General features: G+C 39.4%; 1 protein-coding gene and 1 non-coding gene across 7 annotated transcripts in view; both read left to right on the forward strand.

Annotated features, from left to right (window-relative positions):
* pds5a (PDS5 cohesin associated factor A) overlaps positions 1–21857 on the forward strand; it is a 216414-nt gene that overhangs the window by 104870 nt on the left and 89687 nt on the right. For all 6 annotated transcript variants that reach the window (XM_060824715.1, XM_060824763.1, XM_060824744.1 and 3 more), the window contains exons 9-12: positions 7491–7606; positions 12758–12852; positions 16006–16151; positions 18463–18614. In XM_060824715.1, the coding sequence (XP_060680698.1) occupies positions 7491–7606; positions 12758–12852; positions 16006–16151; positions 18463–18614 (509 nt within the window). The remainder of the gene's footprint in view (positions 1–7490; positions 7607–12757; positions 12853–16005; positions 16152–18462; positions 18615–21857) is intronic.
* On the forward strand, positions 18929–19057 carry LOC132820963 (U6atac minor spliceosomal RNA). Its single transcript, XR_009645264.1, has one exon. It is a non-coding gene; the product is annotated as a U6atac minor spliceosomal RNA (small nuclear RNA).

Below are 21857 nucleotides of genomic sequence, written 5' to 3' on the forward strand. Positions count from 1 at the left end.
TAAGGTTAGAGGAGGTGGTTGGGTGAGAGGCCTTAAAAAGGTAGTGTCTCGGGTTGAGAAGACACTGACTTATATAGCTGGACGGAAATAAAAATAACAAGTCCCTCCTTTCCCAGAAACCTCTGCTCTCTGACTTCAAATTTAAAAGCTCAAATCAGTGACTCACTGCTCCTGGCAGGCCCCTGGCCCAAGCTCCCACCCTTCGAGTTGCTGCTGCCGCTGGAAAGTCGAGGGCTTAGGTTTAAGGTGAGAGGGGAAGGGTTTAAAAAGGACGTGAGAGACAACTTTTTCATGTGTGTTTTTCGTACAAGTTGCCAGAGGAAGTGGTAGAGGCGGTTACATTGACAACATTTAAAAGACTTTTAGGCTGTTACATGGATAGATAAGGTTTAGAGGGATATGGGCCAAATGCAGGCAAGTGGGGCTAGTTCAGTTTAGGAAACCTGTTTGGCATGGATGAGTTGGGCTGAAGGGCACCTTTACATGCCGTATTCCTCTATGACTCTAAGATGCCGGAAGAGGAACCATCAGATGTAGTGAGCATGTCAACATTTAATCTTATTATTTTTCCTGGATTTGTTTTCCTGTAGTGTTAGTTTGTTTTTCACTCTATGCTATTGATTTTCAACTATTCTTGGGATTCATTTTACATGTGCAACTGTGATGGCATGTAAAATATTTATTGAAAGTTTCTGCTGTTTTCTTCCCATGATTAATGTCTTTTTAAATTTGTTCATTAGCCACGTTTATTGCCCATACCAATTTCCCCTTGAGAAAGATAGTGGTGAGCTGCTGCTTTGAATCCAGCGCTGGTCGTAATCCAGGCATTATTACCTTTGAGGTTCTGCATTTTACTTTAGCTTGTAACTGTTCAAAGTCTTCAAGAGAATGTTCCTTTGTTGTCCTGTCAATATTATTGGTACCTTCCCCCTCTATTCCAATTTCCTCTCTAGCCCTGAAGAAATGTCCTTAACCTCAACCTTGGGCGTGTAATGCAGCCTTTGGGTCTCCCATTCACTGCTGCAGAGAACAGTACCTATTCCCCTAATTATACTGTCTTTATCACTACTACATTCCTGTTTCCACTCTCCACTTGAATAGCTATGGTCAGTTTGCTTATCCTTCCTCACAGTTTGCAAGAGCCTGATAATGAACATTTGCAGGGGGTGAGGCCTAGTAATCCAAATACACTGTCTTTGTGGTAGTGATTTTTGTTTTACAGCCACCTGCTCATGCTCCCTCAGCAGGACCTTTCCTGAGTTTTTTTTCTTAGGCTCCTTAGACATGTATTGCTCAGCAAGTTAAACAGCCAGTCGTGCTGAAGGATTTTCAAAGAAAGCAAACCTAAATTTAAAAAGTTCTAATTGCAGAAAATGATATAGAGATGTTGTTTATTGCAAAAGGAGCATCATAATAGGGATGTTTTGCTACAGTTTTACAGAGCATTGAGAGTTGTACAGGGTATTGAGATCACATGGAATACTGGCATAGTGGTCTCCTTAAGAAAGGATCTAAATGCTTTAGAATGAATTCAGAAAAGGTTCATTGGACAGAAGCCATGTTATTGAGATGTTCAAAATTCTGAGAGGCTAACAAGCAGGACTCTGAAAGGATGTTTTCCCTTAAGGGAGAGTTTACAACTAAGTGACACAGTTTGAAAAAAGCTGGAAGATCTCCCATTTTCAAAAAAAAATTGTGTGTTATGGCCATTGCTGATTTAGTCAGTATTTATTGCCCATCCTCAATTGCCATGGAGAAGCTTATGGTGAAGTGCCTTTTTGAAACGATGTAGCTCTTGGTGAGTAAGGTTACTCACTGTTGTCTTCATATTATTACTGTTTGTCACATTAATAGCAATGTGCTTCGAAGTCAGAATGGCGTGTGGCTTGAAAGGTAGATTGCATGTAGTGGTGTTTCTGTTACCTTTGTCTTTCCAGACGTTGCAGGTTCAGAAAATGCTGTAGAACGAGACTTGGTGAGTTGCTGCAGTGCACCTTGTAGGTGGTATGCATTGTTATGACTGTGTAATAGTGGTGAAGGGAGTGAATACTTAATGTAGTAGATGGGGTATTCATTAAGTGAGCTGCTTTGTGCTGCATGGCGTTGAGCATTTTGGGCATTGTTGGAGCTGTGTTCATCCAAACAGGTATTCCATCACATTCCTGATGTGCCTTATAGTTGGTGGACAAGAGGTGAGTTGCCTCCAGTGAGTTGCCTCTTGCTACAAAAGATGGTCCAGTCCAAACTTTGGTCAATGGTAATACTCAAGATGTTGATAGTGGGGATTGAGCAATGATAATGCTATTGAACTTTGAGCTAGTGTTTAGTCCTCTTCTGGCATTTGTGTGGCGTGAACCTTACTTAACACGTCACTTCAAACCTGGTTATCTAGGTCTTGCTGCAAATGAACTTGGACAGCTCCAATATTTGAGGAGTCACAAATAGTACTGAATATTGTTCAATCATCAGTACACATCCCACGGCTGACTTTATCAAGTCATACGACATGGAAACAGACCTCTTGGTCCACCTAGTCCATGCTGACCATAATCCCAAACTAAACTGGTCCCGCCTGCCTGCTTCTGGCCCATATCTCTCCCCCCACTAGCCCCTCTCATGCATAGACGTATCCAAAAGTCTTTTAAATGGTATAATTGCACTGCATCCACCACTTCAGTTCTCCAGGAAGTTCATTCCACATGCAAACCACTCTGTGTACAAAATAATACCCCTCATGCCTTTTTAAAAAATCTCTCTCCTTTCTCCTTAAAAATGTGCCCCCTAGTCTTGAAATCTTCCATCCTGGGGAAAAGACAACTACCATTAACTCTATCTACACCTCTCATTATTTTATTAACTTATATAAGGTCCGCCTCTCAACCTCCCGTGTTCAAGTGAGAAAAGTCCCTGGTACATCTCTTCTGAATCCTCTCCAGCTTAATAATACTCTTTCAATAACTGAATGACCAGAACTGGACTCAGCATTCCACACGAGGCCTTGCCAATGTCCTGGACAAACTCAAACATGATATCCCAACTCCTGTACTCAAAGCACTGAGCAATGAAGGCAAGCTTGTCAAATTATTTTTTTAACCACCCTGTTTATATGTGACGCAAACTTCAAAGACTTATGTACCTGAACCCCTAGGTGCCCCTTCCGTAATACTATGTAACGCCCTACAATTAATTGTATAAGCCCTATTCTTGTTTGTTGTACCAAAGTGCAGTACCTCGTACTTATTCAGATTGAACTCTGTCTGTCATTTTTCAGCCCATTGACTTATTTCATCCAGATCCCGTTGTAATCTGAGAAAATCTCCTTCACTGTTTATGATGGAGGACAGATCATTAATGATGCATACAAAGATGGTAAAGCCTAGGGCTCTTCTTGAGCCTCAGCGGGAGTGTCCTAGCACTGAGATGACGCACTTCTTTGTTGAGCATTAATAGGAAAATCAGCTCTGAAGAGTACACAAGCGATTACAAAAAAATTGAGCGGGTAAATATCTGACAAATAAAATATAATGTGGGTTAATGTGAAACTGGTGGAAGAATTATATAAGTAAGACGTATAATGCGACTGTTAAGAAATTGCAGAGGGAGCTGAGAGTCCTTTTGCAAGTATTGTAGGTACAGCAAATAATTAGGTAAACTAATAAAATGTGGTGTATCTTGAGGAAAATTCAATACAAAAGTAGCAAGTTTATGTATTAGTTATATAGGGCACTGGTGAGATCACATCTGGAATGCCATGCACAGTAGCGGTGCCCTTATTTAAGGAAGGAGGTAAATGCATTGGAGGCAGCTCACAGAACATTTACTTGAATAATACCTGAAATCGGCACGTTGTCGTAGGAAGAAGGGTTGGGCAAACTGGGCTTATATCTGCTGGGGTTTAGATTAGTTGACTAACCATATAAACCCCACTGAGGGATCCTGGCAAGGTAGATGTGGAGATTAGGCTTTCTCAGGAGAATCCGAAACTAGAGATCTGTTTAAAAATCACAAGTCACCCATTTAAACTGGAGATTAAACAATTTTTTTTGTTATAAAGGTTTATGAGTCTTTGGAACTCTCTTTCTGTAAATTTGGTGAAAGCAGAATACTTGAATATCTTAAAGACAAAAGTAGATAGATAGTTGTTAACCTTTCAACCTTTCAAGTTTATCAAGGGGAGGTGAAATTATAAATTTGAATTAACAATCAAATCAGCTACGGTCTTACTGAATGGCAACACAGTAGTGGGGGGAGCTGAGTCGTCTATTCCTAATTTGGATGTTTGTACATAATTGCATGTGTGTGAACATCAAGAAGTTGCTGTTGTTTCTGAGCACAGACATACAACTACAAAATCCCAGTTAATTTTGTTTGCAAGTTACCCTGATGAGTATTTTATTTTGCCAATTATGTTTGTGAATAGTTATGCACTAATTTGTATTGAGTTCAATAGCCTGTAATGAGTAATAATTCTATTTCATGCCATAATGCAACTCTGTTGATTTGTTTCGGCAGCTATCATTATTCTGCTTTTAAAGCAATATTTTAAGAGACTGATGTGCTTGCTAATTCTGGGTTAACAGTTCATGTTTTGATTTTGCTCATAATGTGTCAATATACAATGAAAACCACCTATCCCCAGCCTCCACAAACTAGCCATTGTGCTCATTCTGCATTCTCACTTGTCCATTGTTTCTCATGTAATGCAGCAGTCCCTTTTGTGTTTGTTGTTATGTTGCAAACTGCTTTACTCATCATCAGCCACTTTCACTTGTTAGCATTTTTCTACAAAGGTATTTGATACACTTATAATAAACTTTCTACAGATTTCCATAAACAAAGTGGACATAAATTACTTGGAAAATAACAAACTGGAAACCTTTTCAGCGAAGAAGCATTTAGCAATTTTTAGTTTGTGTGAAGGAGTCTTAGGAATTCTTGCGCACAAGTGTTACTTTGATCAGAATTTAAAACAGGAAAGGAGTTGGAAGGATTTTAATAGGACAGGTCGAAGAAAAGAATATCTCTAAAAACAGATTTTCCAATCCATGCAAAATTCATGTCACACTAGTTCAGTTCCAAAATATTTTGAGGATAATGAAAAATTCTGCAAGTTGCATGTGCAGCTGTGACTGAAAACATTCTAATCATGCTGGAGCAAAATATACAATTGAAGCTTGAGCTACTGAGAAAATCTGAGACATTAAACAATAAAATATAATTGAGAGGGAATTTAATAATTTGGTTGTGAATATATAATTTTTTAAAATTTAAACTTTGTTTGAGACCTTTTTTAACACCTGAAGGAAAAAGGCTAATGCCTCCTAAAATATGGAAGTAATTTTATTGCTTCACTGTTTAATGCATTGCTATTACTGCCGACTGCAATTGGATGTTTTCCTGAGTTTGTAGTAGTTTCTCGTTAGAAGGTTTTTTTATCTGCTTGGTTTAGTTTTCTTTGTCTTCAGGTATAACTTGGTAAGACTTTCAGTATGTTATCTTAGTTTATTTCAAAGTTTCCAGAGGTACAGCTCATGGTAAATCAGAACATGAGACTCTATGCAGACATGTATTTTATATCGTGTCATTGACGTAAATATATGTGCATTAAAACTACAAAGCCTGAATTTTGCTGAGCAAGTAGAGGGTTGCATTCATATGGAAGTCATTTTAAGAGGCAGCACGTATTAGTGAGATTTGAGAAGATTTGTAGCTCAGTTTGTAGTTCTGAATGTAGTTTGGTCGCTGAGCTGGAAGGTTCATTTCCAGACATTTCGTCACTCTCCTAGGTAACATCTTCAGTGGGCCTCCGGGCAAAGCACTGTTGATAACTCCTGTTTTCTATTTATATGTTTGGGTTGGTGATGTTGTTTTCTTTGGTGATGTCATTTCCTGTTCTTTTTCTCGGGGGTGGTAGATGGTGTCCAAATCAATGTGTTTGTTGGATAGATTAGATTACTTACAGTGTGGAAACAGGCCCTTCGGCCCAATAAGTCCACACCGACCCGCCAAAGCGAAACCCACCCGTACCCCTACCCCTACATTTGCCCCTTACCTAACATTACGGGCAATTTAGCATGGCCAATTCACCTGGCCTGCACATCTTTGGACTGTGGGAGGAAACCGGAGCACCCGGAGGAAACCCACGCAGACACGGGGAGAACGTGCAAACTCCACACAGTCGCCTGAGGCGGGAGTTGAACCCGGGTCTTTGGCGCTGTGAAGCAGCAGTGCTAACCACTGTGCCGCCCTTGGAGTTCCGGTTGGAATGCCATGCTTCTAGGAATTCTCATGCTTATCTCTGTTTGGCTTGTCCTAGAATGGATGTGTTGTCCCAGTCGAAGTGGTGTCCTCCTTCATCCATATGTAAGGATACTAGTGAGAGAGGACCATGTCTTTTTGTGGCTCGGTGATGTTCATGTATCCTGGTGGCTAGTGTTTTGCCTGTTTGTCCAATGTAGTGTTTGCTACTATGCAAGGACTGTAACAAACAAAACAACATGACCCTCTCTCACTAGTATCCTTACATACAGATGAGGAAGGACACTACTTTGACTGGGACAACACATCCATTCTAGGACAAGCCAAACAGAGACACGTTTGAGAATTCCTAGAAACATGGCATTCCAACCGGAGGCCCACTGAAGACCTTACCCAGGGTGACGAAATGTCTCAGCGAGCAAACCTACATCCAGGCAGTACATATGCTGACTGAAATACTTTATCATATTTCAAGACAAGGGGACTTATTTTTAAGGTGAAAAGAGAAAGATTTAAAAAAGACGAGGTGCACCTTTTTTACACATGCAGTGGCTCGTGTGGAATGAAGTGCTAGAGGAAGTGGTGGATGCGGGTACAGTTCCATCATTTAAAAGACATTTGGATAAGTCCATGAATAATATGTTTGGAGGATGTGGGACAAGCACAGGCAGGTGGGGCTAGTTTAGTTCGGGATTATGGTCGGCATGGCCTGGTTGGACCGAAGGGTCTGTTTCCATGCGGCATGACTCTGATGCTAAGACCTTTGTTTATACTGTTCTGTGAAATGTGACGTCGGTTTTCTGTGACAGAAAATCTATTTTATGTTTAGTTATTAAATATAATGCAAATAGATAACAATACAGTGCTGTTTAATGAGACAGCACTGATGTGAACGTTTCTACTTCTGGTGGTTAATGTGGTAATGATGGCATTAATATTTTACGTTATAATATTCCACTTTATAATTGAATATTCAATGAATTGTGCACTCAAAATTTTGTATCCAAGGCCCATCCTGGCTATGAGATGGATGAATTTAACTCATTCTATTCTTGCATCAGCATGTAAAAGATGTATTTGGTTTGTTAGGTAAGTTGGTGTATGGTCAAATTGAATTACTGTACATCTTTGTACAGTATTTTAGTCAGAGTTCAGGTTTTCTCTAACTTCCATTAGTCCTTGGAAATCTAGTCTTTCTTGTATATTTTACTCATGTCATTTTGTCTTCCTAGAGTAATGATGGAGAAGAACGATTGGCTGTTGTTCGACTCTTGGCTAAGTTGTTCGGTGCAAAGGATTCAGAGCTCGCAACACAAAATCGTCCTCTCTGGCAGTGCTTCCTTGGACGGTACAATACATACTTGTAAATGATTCAAGGTGGTGTTCTTGTGCATGGTTTATTTTTGTTCAAGCTCAAGATAGTTATGGGAGCTTGCAGTGCACAAATTGAGTTTCCGATACTACTGTAGTGGGTACATTTCAGAAGAACTTGCTATAGCTATCGTGATATTCTCTCCATTCGTATCTTTTCATATGTAATCCCATATTAAAATGTGGGTGCTATTGAAAGTTCCTTCTGTAAAAGTGGTGAAAAGAATTTGGGTATCGTTTACAGGCATAGCATCATTGCACCTTGACCAAATTGTTATTCTATGTTCACAATAAATATAGGCCAATGTTTCAAACCCCAAGCCCCTATACCAAATATTTGATGCTTGCCATATATCAGAGTTCCTACTTTGTCAAATTAATGGATATCAATCAAGAATGAGCACGTTTTCCAGATTTTCCTCTTCTCTATCTCCAAATGGGTGTTGAGGTCATTTCATAAGTTAGGGATTCGTTAGTTTAAATGTTGATTCCCTAACATCTGCCATATGCGACCTGTAAAATCCAAGAAAATCTATTCAAATTAATTTAAAAGGCGTTTTTAGAACGAGCAAATGCTGGAAATCTGCAACAGAAGAAAATGGAAGAATTCCACAAACTAGCTAGTATTTGGGGAGAGAACAGACAAATTAGTATTTTAAGCATGGACACTTTATCACAACTGGAAGATGTTGCAGGTGGGTGACATTCAAAGATGGAACAGAACAAAGTGAAGGGAAATGTCTGGAGAAAACGTGTGATAGTGGCCTGTAAAATGCTAACTGCAAAAGGAGTGTGCTAAATATACATAGATCCCTCAAAGTTGCCATCCAGGTTGATAGGGCTGTTAAGAAGGCATACAGTTTGTTAGCTTTTATTGGTAGAGGGATCGAGTTTCAGAACCATGAGGTCATGCTGCAGCTGTACAAAACTCTGATGTAGCTGCACTTGGAGTATTTAGTGCAGTTCTGGTCACCGCATTATAGGAAGGATGTGGAAGCTTTGGAAAGGGTTCAGAGGAGACTTAGTGGGGATGTTGTCTGGTATGGAGGGAAGGTCTTTCGAGGAAAGGTTGAAAGACATGAGCCTGTTTTGTTAGAGAGAAGGAGGTTGAGAGGTGATTTAATTGAGACAAGCAAGGGTTAGATCAGGTGGAGAGTGAGAATCCTTTTACCTAGGATGGTGCTGGATAACACAAGGGACCATAGCTTCAAATTGAGGGGTGATAGATATAGGTCAGATGTCAGAGGTAGTTTCTTTACTCCGAGTAGGAGGGGTGTGGAACGCCCTGCCTACAACAGTTGCCAACTTTATGGGCATTTAAATGGTGATTGGATAGACATATGGATGAGAAATGAATAGTGTAGGTTAGATGTTCTTCGGATTGATTTCACATGGCGGTGCAACATCAAGGGCCGAAGGGCCTGTACTGCGCTGTAATGTTCTAAGTTCTATGAATGAGAGAAGAGAACCTCAAAGAAAAAAGGTGCATGAGTCATAACAGTATGAGAATAGTTGTGGAGGTAAAATGAGGGAAATGAGAAGAAACAAAAATATGTAAAATTTGGCACAGCAGAGTGGACTCCAAAGACCAAAAGCTTGAAGGGCAAGGTACCAAGGATGGAAATTGCCTTGTTGGTACAGGGTTCTGGATGTCATACCAGGCACAATCGATCCCTCCTGTCTTGTCACCCAAAATACCATTGTAAAGAGGAACTTCAATTATCCGAATCGAGATGGGCGGGCACATTTCTTTCGGGGAATCGATTATTCGGTTAATCGATTAAATGCCTTCCCTCCGGGGCTCGGGGTTTTTTAAGTCTGCTCCCCATTCAGGGGACGAAGCAGCAGCACACCACATGTGAGCCCCTGTCCCACCATTCAACACCACCCCCCTGCCAACACCCCAACCCTGTCCAACAGTGCACCCGGCCTGCCTCTAACCCCATCTAACACCGCTCCCAACCCTTCCAACATCGCCACTTGCGCCGCCCAACACTGCTCGCAACCCGCAAACACCGCCTCCTCTCTGGGGCAGCCAGACTGGTTGCCACCAACCAGACTGCTGCTACTGCCTTTGTGGGGTAAGTCTCCAAATAAGGCATGCGTGCGTGCGCGTACACAACTTTTTACTGCAATGTTTTGACATGTTCCACCTTTACCCTGTGCAGGATAATGTTGGAGAGATTATCTGGGGAGGGGAAAGGTTTTAGAGTACACGCCTGTGTAGAATGTGGGAGAGGGTGAAGGGGGAGCGGGAGGTCAGTCACTTGGAGGTGGTGCCTGTTTAATCTTTGTAAACAAAACACAGGATCAGTGTTGGAAACACGTCTTTAATGTAATGTTTCTACCGGAACCTTGAGATCTCCTTTGGATAATCCAATATTCAGATAATTGGTATTCGGATAATCGAGGTTCCTCTTTATTCAGCCCACTTTGGTACCAAGGCTTAAAATTATTCAAGCCAATATTAAGATAACTGGGCTGCAGAAAGTACTTGATAGAAATGCAGGATGTTTTTCCTTTAAGTTATACTGAACTTACTTAGAATAGTGTTGACAAATAAGAGTGGCCTGCCATTGCTGAATTAAGCAGAAGTAATTGGAACTCCCAATGTAGAGGGCATAGGGAAGATTTCCCAGAATAAGATATTTTGGCTATTAGGTTGGTTGGAGAAGTTGGGATTGTTTTCCTTGCAATAGTAATAACTGGGGAGAGACTTGATGGAGCTGTACAAGATTATGGTAGGTTTAGACAAGAGAGACAAAGGCTGTTTCCATTACTGACAATAGGGGGCACAGTCTGAAATTTTGGTTGAGATGCAGGGGTATGAAGAACATTCTGATATACTCTATTTTGATAACCTTTGACCTGGTGTCAAGGAGAATGGTGAAATTTGGAGACTGTTTTGAGAGGAAGGTAGGTTAATAGATTTTTTTTAAAAATTCATTCATGGGAAGCATATATTGACGGTTAAACCAATGTTTATTGCCATCACAAGTTGCTCTTGAAAAGCTCATCATGAACTGCAATTGCATTTCTCGGGGTGTAGGTGCACCTAAATTGCTGTGAGGGAGAGAGTTTGGGGACCAAGAGAGAATAATAGTTGCCTCAGCACTGTCTTCTGACTTGGTTGAATTGCTCTCACCAGGTTCCATTCTCCCCTATTTAACTGGAACCAAAAATGACTTGAAATGGCTTCTCTTTCTGCTCCTGTATTTTTATCTTTGGTGCCTTGCAGGGATTAGTCTTTGGACCCTCTTATTTTTCATCTGTCTGCTATCCCTCGGCAGAATCATTCACAAGTGCAGCTGTCATGTTCTTATCTATGCCAAAGACACCCAGCTCTACCACACTAGTAGCATATTTCAACTTTCTCTGTTGTTGATAAATTATCAGATTGCTTGTCTGATACTCAGTATTGGATGATCCAATTAAGCATTGCAGATGCTGAAGTTATTGTTTTTGACATCTATTAAGACACTTTTCTTACTCCCTAAGCTATAATTCTTTAGTTCTTTCATCGGTTGTGGGAATTTGAGGCTTGGCTAGTATTTATTGACCAAACCTAACTTCCCTTGAGAAGGTGATGATGAGCTGCCTTCTGGAAACACAGCAGTCCGTAGTATGCAGTTACTCCCGCAGTACTGTTAATAAGGAAGTTCCATAAATTTTGATCCATTGCAAAATAAGAAAAAAGTAAGAATGACGTTGAAGGTGAACTTGTAGGCATTGACATTGTCTTATATCTAATATGTTTATCCTGCTAGGTAGCAGATGTTGTGGGTTTAGAAGGTACTTTCAAATGGGCCTTGCTCAGTTGCTGCTGTTTATCTTGTAGCTGGTACACATTGTTGCCACTGTGCAAAGTTGCCACGGTGAACAAAGTTAAAAATCACACAACAACAGATTTATTTGGAGTACTAGATTTCAGAGCACTGCTACTTCATCAGGTGGTTATGGAATATGAGATAAGACAAAGAATTTATAACAAGATTACAGTGTCATGCAACTGAAATGATATATTGAACAAACCTGGATTTTTAAATCTTTCATCTTTTAGAGTGGGTTGCTGGTTTCGATTCATTAATATGTAAATCCCAGAACTTCTTTAAGTTACCTTACAAGATAACTTAAGGTTTTATAACAAAAGGAAACATCTCAGCTCAGACAATACATTTAAAGGTGTGAGGTCAGAGTCTGTCTGTATCCCAATCATGAGTCAGACTGGTTCTTTTTCCAAAGTGGAATTTACAAACTATTACATGTATTGACTGCCTGCAGATTGTGCATTTTTTTTTAGCAAAATAGAATGTATCTGCAAACTCTGGTCACAGTTTATTAATGGGTAGAAATTTTCATCCTCATCATTTTTTTTTCTCTTTGCTGACCTATGTTGGCTCCAGTTCAAGCAAAATCTGGATTTGAAAATGTTATCCCAATTTTTGAACTTCTCCATGGCTTTGACTTTCCCTATTTTGTAATCTCTCCCACAATCCTCAGGCATATGTGACCTTTTAGTCTGACCTCTTGTATATTCCAAATTTTAATGTTCTATTGGGCGCAGAGCCTTCAGTTATCTCAAACCCAAGATTAGGAAGATGTTCTTTGACTTGCTCTTTTTGTATCCAACTCATCTTTATCTCTTCAGACACTGCATAAACTACCTCCTTGACAAAACTTTTCATTGTTTGTCCTACTATCTCCTCCTGACTCTATATCATAATTTACTTTAATCTGCTTCTGCCTTGGGACATTTCATCACATTGCAGGCATGATATAAATGTAAATTTTTTTTGAAAATCAGTTGAAAGCAGGTATAACTTTGACCAAAATTTGCCTCAGGATTCCCAATTATACTCAAAGCAGACACACCCTCCAGTGTCTTTTTGCAGAACGTTGATCAGACAACATGGAGCGTGAGGTACAGTTAAAGAATAGAAGAACAGACTCTACAGTAAATGATCAATACGCATCTTGTTTTTTAAGTATCGTTATTACTGTGTTCATTAGGTGAATAAATCAGTTTATTCCTTTGTTCAGGAGTCTTCTATAAATTATTTTGAGATTGGGGAAATAAGTTGCATGTGTTAACATACTTGAAAATCAAAAATATTATTTTTTTATATAGATTTAACGACATACATGTTCCTGTGAGACTAGAATGCGTGAAGTTTGCAAGTCATTGTTTGATGAATCATCCAGACTTAGCCAAAGATCTTACAGGTGAGATATTAACCCACATAGTTTGCAAAATCTGCTTTCAGAGCCAATAGTTGAGGTATTAATGCACCTGTGTTGAATAGTGGATTAGCGATTGAAGGGAATCAATCAGAAATTGATTAAAGGAGATTACCATATCTGCACATTTGGAGGCTAGATACAGATATGTGCGGTCTGAACAAATTCTGTGTGAACTTTTATAAACAATTATTTTGGCTTACGATTTCATCTGTGATTTTACACATTGAATTCAAGGACCTGGCTTTTATGGTTAGTAGTGAGTAACTCTGTGACATGGTTTTTCCTTTCCAGCAACAGTTTAAATCTGCTGCAAAATCAAAGGGATCTCAGGGCATGGACCAAACCCCACTCCTATCAACAAGCACTTAGCTTGTCAGTTGCATTGAAGTGTTCACAAATAGCGAACACTTTATCTGGGGGCATAAAATAATTCTCCAATATCTTGGTTATGAAATTGGCGAGATGATTATTACTCTAATAAGTCCAGCATAAGTCTACCTTCACTTGCTAATGTAAGTGTTTAGGTGCCTGTGCAGAGTTAGTTGATAAAAGCCAATTGCTTCATAGTTGTTGCACCACTTTTTAAAAATATGTAAATTCTTGAGGACTTGCATCTCCCAATTTCTAAATTAATACATCTGTCTGGGAGTGCTGCATCTATATTTAATGTTACTATGTTGTTTCTCAACTGTATTATATGCTTGAACAAGTTGTTTCTCAACTGTATTATATGCTTGAACAATCCGACCATGCTTAACCATCCTGTTATTCAGTGTTTGATACATACTATCATTGGAACATTTTTGCATATCTTGTTCTGTTATTATTTAATTACATGCTTCTTCCCAATTGAGAAGTGCATTGTTAAAGGGGAAACCAAGTGAGAAATACTGGATTGGTAACAAATGATAGCACATTGAATTTGAAGCAATTGTTTGGTGATTTTTAACTTGAGATATTGCAGTTGGCTAATAGCATAAACGTCTATTTACTAATTCAGTGAGTTTATCATTTCTTACTTTTTTCTGGAGATGTTTATTTGAAAATTTGCCACCCATAAATAGCCTTTGCAACATTGATGGCCCAACAAAATGCAAGAAGCATCTGGACTCAATATCAACTTGCTCTTTCTCCAAGGATGTTTCTGACCTGCTGTGACCTCCAGTACTTTTTGTTTTCAGCATTAACTCCTGGTACCTCAGTGCTTCATATTTTAAATTCCTGCTTTGTTTAATCCCTGTATGACCTTGTCTCTCCTTGCTCTTGAAATTTGTCCAGTATTGCAACTTTGCTCACAGAGCTTTGCGTTTCCTTTGTCTATTTGGCCCATATAATCATGGGCGATCCTTGAGATCTGGATGGTTATCAAATAAATCATTTAAAATTGGTATTACTTTTAACATGCGACATCCTTTTGTGCAAGCTACCCAAATTTTGCTCCTGATATTTATTTTGAACTAGCATTTGCTGTGTTGGATCCTGTAGTCTGCAAGAGAGGCTTCTTTTAGGCTGATCACGAAAGTACAGATTAATTTAGTAAATTGGAAATCTTTTGTTATGATTCCAGCTGGTGATGAAACTGGGCAAGTCAGACCTTGGTGGAATCTACTTTGATGGATCATAAGCTTGGTGGATCACAAGTTTAATTTTTGCATGTTTACTGTTGTGGTTAGTCAGTGAACATACTCCTATGAGGCTGCCATATTATTTAACACAAGACATTAACATAAAGAGAGCAAAACCAATTTTCAATCTCTTATCCAGCCATTACCTTTGACAGTCAATCTGGGAGAAGCATCACTCTTATTCCAAGTCTTTATTTTCCAACTTAACTGACCTTTTCAAGTTCTTCTTGGACTGCTGAGACAGTTTTAACTCTTATTTCCACTTCTACTGGCCTGAACCCCTCTTCAGTTCTGATTACTTGAAAAAGCTATGGACAACTGTCACAGCTTGTAGACATCACAAGAAAACCTTTCTTACTGTTGTTCTGAAATGAAAACTTGATTTTTCTGAACTTAACACCTGACCAAGCTAAATGAGTGGTCCCTGATCTATTTTCACTGTAAGTCATAAGACTCCGTTAGAAACATTTCATTAGCTCTTCACTGAATCACATGCTTTCTTGGACGTTTGGCCACTATCCCAAATGACATTCTGACCTCTTTCTTTTCGTAAAAGGTAGCTTACAGAGCAAACACCAAAATACTTTCCTCTATTTTAAAAATCCTAACTTTCAGATAAATTCATTTATGTTTATCAGAATTTATACTTTTTAAAGCATATTTATATTTATAAATTAGCAGGGTTAGAGATATGAGCAAGGGCTTATATTCTAACTAGAGTCTTGAAAAATGCAATGCTACAGGTGCATTTAAAAAAGGAATCATTTGGGAAGTATTCATTGCTGTTGAGACTAGCATTTATTTCCAGTACCTAATTGTCCTTGAGAATGTGTTGGTAAGCTGTCACTTCAAACTGTCTGGTGTTGGCCCACCCACAGTACGCAAATGGCTCTGCCCTTTTTTCTGGGCTTGCTAATAAGTATTCTAATAGGGTATGACATTGTAGGACCTCTAATACATATGTTGGCAAGTGAAGATAGGTTTGCACTTGGTACTAGAGAAACCCTGGCTGATTGCACAACTAGGATGTCAAAGACTTGTTTTGTGTCCCCAAGATAGTGTTTTTATTTCAGATTTGTTTTGTTGTTATTTGTGAAGACATGAATGTAGTTGGCCAATTATGTTTTGGTTGACATCAGCGCTGCTCCATGTCCTGAGATTCCTTTAAACAGCAGATTTAAACTTGCTGAAAAGAGAAAACCATGTCACAGTTACTTCACTACTAAGTGCAGAATCCAGGTTGTTAAATTCAGTTTTTAAAATTCACAAGATGTAATAGTAATTAACATTTTGCATAGAACTTGGGTCTATAACACTAAATATTGCTAATTTTCTGATAGTCTGAAAGAATAAGCCAACTTAGTTTTGTGGATCTGCAAAAAATCTTGAATAAAATACGATCTTTAGGTGAGGTAGTAGAATTGTTTACTCCAGTGTATGTCTCTGTGTAAAAGGTTTTGCAGTAATCCTGATTCAGAAATTATGTTTTAAATAAGAATTCTTTTAATAGAATATTTGAAGGTTCGATCACATGATCCAGAAGAGGCAATCCGACATGATGTCATTGTTACAATAATAACAGCAGGGAAGAAAGATCTATCACTAGTGAATGACCAACTGCTTGGGTTTGTGAGGGAGAGAACACTAGACAAAAGGGTAAGGTCTCAAATTTGCACTTGTTGCACATAATTTGTCTCTGCATAATTTATCTCTTGGTTCCTTTTCTTTGCTTCAAATAAGGATTTTGTGTTAATTATCAATTCATGAAAACTGTTAGGTTGCCACCTGTGGTGTCCAGGCCTTATGAGTATTGGTTTTATTTCTGTTATTTTATTTCTGTTGTTTGTAATATTTCTGTGAATGACAATTCATAAGAACAGTAGCCACACTGAAAATAAAATGTTATTGCAATATGTTGTATTCTTGAAATAAATATTCCCGTAATGCATAACAATTGGTCAAAATCATTTCATGAAACTTGGCGTTGTAGAATGTTGAAAAGTTTACATTTGTTCAATTTTAATTGATATATTTAGAAATGTATCCACAAGCAGGGAAAGTGAAACGCTTGTTTCAACAGAAATCCACATTTTGTTGTTTCTTTGTAAATCTGAAATCAAAATTGAAATCAAACTATAATTACTGTAGTCAAACATCAGGAATAGCTTTATTTTGGTCAGAAAAACCTAACTGTTAAAGAACTAAATATAAAAAGATAATGAGTCACATCTATTACCTTGGTGCTGATGTTTTTCCTTCATCTTGCATGTCCTGTTTGTTTACATAAACACTGTTATGTTCTATTCTACCTATTAAAAATTGATCATTTTAATAATTTTCCTAATGTTCACTTCAGAGTTGTGAAATGTAAAGCCATACATATTTTATTGAATTAATCTTGCGCAGGAAAACTTGTAGGAACTTTAGAAACTTGTAGGAACTTTAGAAACTTGTAGGAAACTCGCATATTCAGGCACGCATATTCAGGCACGCTTCATTTGTAATAGTTCAAAAGTCACTTTGTCCATTCGTGCTGTATTTAAATAAAAGTGCAGTCTCTCTGACACTGCATACCTTCTGTGCCTTCAGAGAAAACAGAAAAATGAATACCTGAAGCATCAGCAGTTTGCTTCTGTTAAGTGACAGAAATGCATTCCCAATTCATTATACGTTGAATTCCTTCTCATTCGTTCAGTTATTAAAAATAAATGAACAAATGTCTATGTAGAAATAACATTGCATGACCAACCACAAAATCACTAATTTTGTAGGTCATTTCAAATTACTTTCAGATTTTGATGCAGTACTCTGGAGCAGGTGGGCCTTGAGCGTGGCCCTCCTGGTAAAGAGATAGGGGCACCACAAGAGCCCTAGTTCCTCAATATAACGACAATATATATTCGCATCTCACAAGTGCCAGGCAATAACCATATCCAACAAGAGAGAGTAAAACCATCACCCTTTGATATTCTTGGCATTGCCATCATTGAATTCCCAACTGTCAGCATTGTGGCGTTACTATGGACCAGAAATTCAATATATAATAATAATTGGTTATCAAGAGAATGTTAGAATCTAGGATTCCTGCAGTGAGTAACTCACTTCCTGACTCCCCAAAGCCTGTGTACTATCTACAAGGCTTAAGTCAGGAGTGTGATGAAATGCTGTCCACTTCCTTGGATGAATGCAGCTGCAGCAACACTCAAGGAGCTGGTCACCACCCAGGGCAAGGCAGCATACTTGATTAGTACTACATCCTCAAGCAATCAGTCCTTCAACCACTGTAGCTTGGTGACAGCAAAGTGCTGTATAAAATCATCAAGGCTACTCAGACAGCAACTTCCAAACCTATGGTCGCCACATCTGGAAGGACAAAGGCAGCAGCTACATGGGAATGCTGTCTGCAACTTCCCATCCAAACCATTCACCATCTGGAGCTGGAAGTATGTTACATCGCTTCCATCAAGGTCGAGTTCCTAGAGCTCGCTAACAGCATAGTGTATCTCCACAAAATGGATTATAGTAGTTCAAGATGATAGCTCACCACCACCATCATCTCAAGGTCAGTTAGGGATGAATAATAAATGCTGGTCTGACCAGTGATATCTGCATCCCATGAATGAATTTTTTAAAAGATTTGTGTGAAGGTCAGTTTATAGCAGTAGACCTTGGTCACAGCAGCATGAACCAAAGATCTATTTCTGTAGAGAAGTTTGATTGTTCTGCTTCTACCAAGCTCGGTCATTCTGCACAGATAAGGAAATCCAGAGCAGTCTTCACCAAGCTGATTTCATTTACTTTCTGGCTATTGGTAAAATGGCTGCCAGAACTTGTGCAGTAGGTGGGTCACTTTTCCAAGGGAGCCAATCCAAAAGTTGCTATAAATTTGAGGGATAAAGTTATAAGAACAACAAACATATTCAATATTTTATGAGACTGACTTTCAATTATCTTTCTGTGTTTTAAGTGGCGAGTGCGGAAAGAAGCAATGATGGGTTTGGCTCAACTATACAAAAAGTACTGTCTTCATGCAGAGGCTGGGAAGGAGGCTGCTCAAAAAGTAAACTGGATCAAGGACAAACTCCTGCATATCTATTACCAGAACAGCATTGATGACAAGTAGGTTGAGTTGCATATTTTGATTGGAAAATAACTGTACACAATATATAACATCATGGATGGTTTTCAGATGTGTTTAGAAAACGTTACTATTCACAATTTTGCAACTGTTCTTTCTTCCGACTTTGAAGCAGGACTTTTAATTGTTGTTCATACCTATGTGATTAATATTCCTTAGTTTTGCACTTTTGCCTTGTGGGCCTTAATGTTAGAACTTGGTCTCTTTTGGGTTGCTTTTTTCCAGTAGCTCCTATCTTTATTTGACTACTTAATAAATAATTACTTTTTTCTGGACAAGCTGATCTTTTTCAGATGTATTGTATGAAAGGAGAGAAGGTTAGCACTCCCCTTGATAAGGATGGAAGGGGTCCTAGTGGCCTTACACTACACATAAATGGTTAAGGCATTGCCATCTACTTAGTGGCATCTAACCATGTTTTTCCCTTGGTTCTGCTTGAATGATTTTGGCTCTGTTGTCAAATCAAGATTCTTTTGTGGGCGGCACGGTGGCACAGTAGTTAGCACCGCTGTCTCACAGCGCCTGAGACCCAGGTTCAATTCCCGACTCGGACGACAGACTGTGTGGAGTTTGCATGTTCTCCCCGTGTCTGCGTGGATTTCCTCTGGGTGCTCCGGTTTCCTCCCACAGTCCAAAGATGTGCGGGTCAGGTGAATTGGCCATGCTAAATTGCCCGTAGTGTTAGGTAAGGGGTAAATGTAGGGGTATGGGTGGGTTGCGCTTTGGCGGGTCGGTGTGGACTTGTTGGGCCGAAGGGCCTGTTTCCACACTGTAAGTCTAATCTAATCTAATCTAATGTATTGGTCTATGAAGCATCCTCTTTCTCTTGCACTTATTTGTGTATTTTAAGTATTTCACTCGACTTGCTCTTCATTAACTAGTGGCGGCAAAAATCTGAATAATGCTCCCCTTGGGTAGCAAGAAATTACACTTGTGTAGTGCCTTGAAGTGCCCCAAATCCCAAGATATTTATTAAGCTGGAATTTACAGGACGCTGAAGCCCCTGTACCCTTCACTGTAAATTGAATATGAACCGCTGCCCACATACGTGATGGCTGCCATTTGGAAAGTTAATGCTGAGAACAATGTTAATTGTTTTAAAATGAGACTGTTGTCTAATTTTCAAAAGGAATCCCCAGTTTACAGAACTGCAAGTCAATCAGATGACTAGTATCTTTATCTTCCCGCAGCATCAGTTGAAAACAATGCCTACTGCTGGGACTAAGACCCATGCCATTTTGCTGCACAGTTTATGCAAGTCCAGGTTGGGGATCTCAATGAGAGTGCCGGGGGGGTGAGATTCAAGAGGCCAGATGGTGAGGGTGAAAGGAAAGGTTGGCTTACAGGCATCAGCAGTAACATGGAAGCAACCATCCTGTGATTTGTAGAGCAGTAAGCATTCAGTTAAAGAAACTGAAAGTCACTGGCTCATCATCCTCCTGTTTTTTGAGGAAGTGACTCGTCTTCCAAAACTGGAACTAGAATGGGATGCAACCTTTTGCCAGGGCTGGGTAATGTTTTTGCCAAGGTCTGCAGGAAACTAGGAGCCAACAAATCTTGAAATCACATCAGTAAAGAACTTCCTTATCAACCAATGTGGAATTTCTAGCTTCAGACTTGTATCTTTAGGAGCGATATGGAGAAAGAATGACTGGATGCTATGATTTTGAACACTATCAATTGTTAAATGTAAATCTGAGGTGCAACAAATTGGTTATAAATACCTGCTTAAACACTTTCAGCTTTGTACAAATGGCATGGAAACGCATTAGCTGTGACGAGTCTTGGAAGATACGTTTAAAATAATAGTCAAAGTGTATATCTGTTGTTTTGGGGAAAAGAAAATCTTTTGCTAATTTATGCCTGTTGTCTTAATGAATGTTTTTCAAGAAAATAATTCAACCCCCAATGGTACTATATCACCCTGGTAGGACGGAGGGGATAACGTCATGGCATTGTTCTTGGCTGTTAATCCAGAGACCCAGGAAATATTTGGACCCAGGACCCATGGCAGATGGTGAAATTTGAATTCAGTTGAAAAATATTTGTGGAATTCAGAGACAGATGATGACTATGAAACAGTTGTTGATTGTTGGAAAAACCCATCTGGTTTACTAATGACCTTCGGGGAAGGAAATCTGCTGACCTTACCTGGCCTACTCTGTGAGTTCATATCCACAGAAATGTAGTTGCCACTTAACTGATGCCTGGGCAATTAATAAGTGCTAGGTAAAAACATCTCCGGGACACCCACACCAATCAATTCCTCCACCCTGTGGCCCAACATTTCAACTCCCCCTCCCACTCCTACTCTGCTGAGGACATGTAGATCCTGGGCCGTCTCCACCGCCGCTCCCTCACCACCCGACGCCTAGAGGAAGAATGCTTCATCTTCCACCTCGGAACACTCCAACCCCAGGGCATCAATGTGGACTTCACCAGTTTCCTCATTTCCCCTTTCCCCTCCGCACCCTAGTTCCAACCTTCCAGCTCAGCACAGTCTCCATGACCTGTTCAATCTGTCAATCTTCCTTTCCACCTATCCATTCCATCATCCTCTCTGACCTATCGCCTCCATCCCCACCCCCATTCACCTATTGTACTCTATGCTACTTTCTCTCTCTCTCTCTCTCTCTCTCTCTCTCTCTCTCTCTCTCTCTCTCTTTCCCCCCCCCCCCTCATTTATCTCACCACTCTGTAGACTCCCTGCCTTTATTCCTGATTAAGGGCTTTTGCCCGAAACATCGATTTTCCTGCTCCTCGGATGCTGCCTGAACTACTGTACTTTTCCAACACCTCTCTAATCTAGACAATTAATAAGTGCTATCCTAGCCAGCACATCCACACCCCATAAATGAATAAAACAAATCATGAGTTCTTGTGTAGTCACTGTTTAAATGCCACCTTATCAAATGTCACTTCATGAAAATCTTTCCATGAAGGTAGTTTGAACTGCATTATTTCAAGCTATGAAGCTTAATGAGTGATTCTGCTCAGAAAGGATGTGTGAAAGTGTTCATTGCACTTTTTTCAATTGCATGAACATTTCTACCTGTAACTGTGTTACCTGCATGTCATGTAATTATTTGTTGTTTGCCATTTCACACTCATTTTCCTGAGATTTAAATTTGTTCAATATGCACTTATTGTTTTGTGAATTTTTGAATTCTTTTATTTTCTATCAAAAGCACAAAAAATCATCTGAAATAAAGATCTTTAAATTT

This window comes from Hemiscyllium ocellatum, chromosome 1 (assembly GCF_020745735.1).
Source record: "Hemiscyllium ocellatum isolate sHemOce1 chromosome 1, sHemOce1.pat.X.cur, whole genome shotgun sequence".
In the NCBI taxonomy this organism is placed as follows: Eukaryota; Metazoa; Chordata; class Chondrichthyes; order Orectolobiformes; family Hemiscylliidae; genus Hemiscyllium; species Hemiscyllium ocellatum.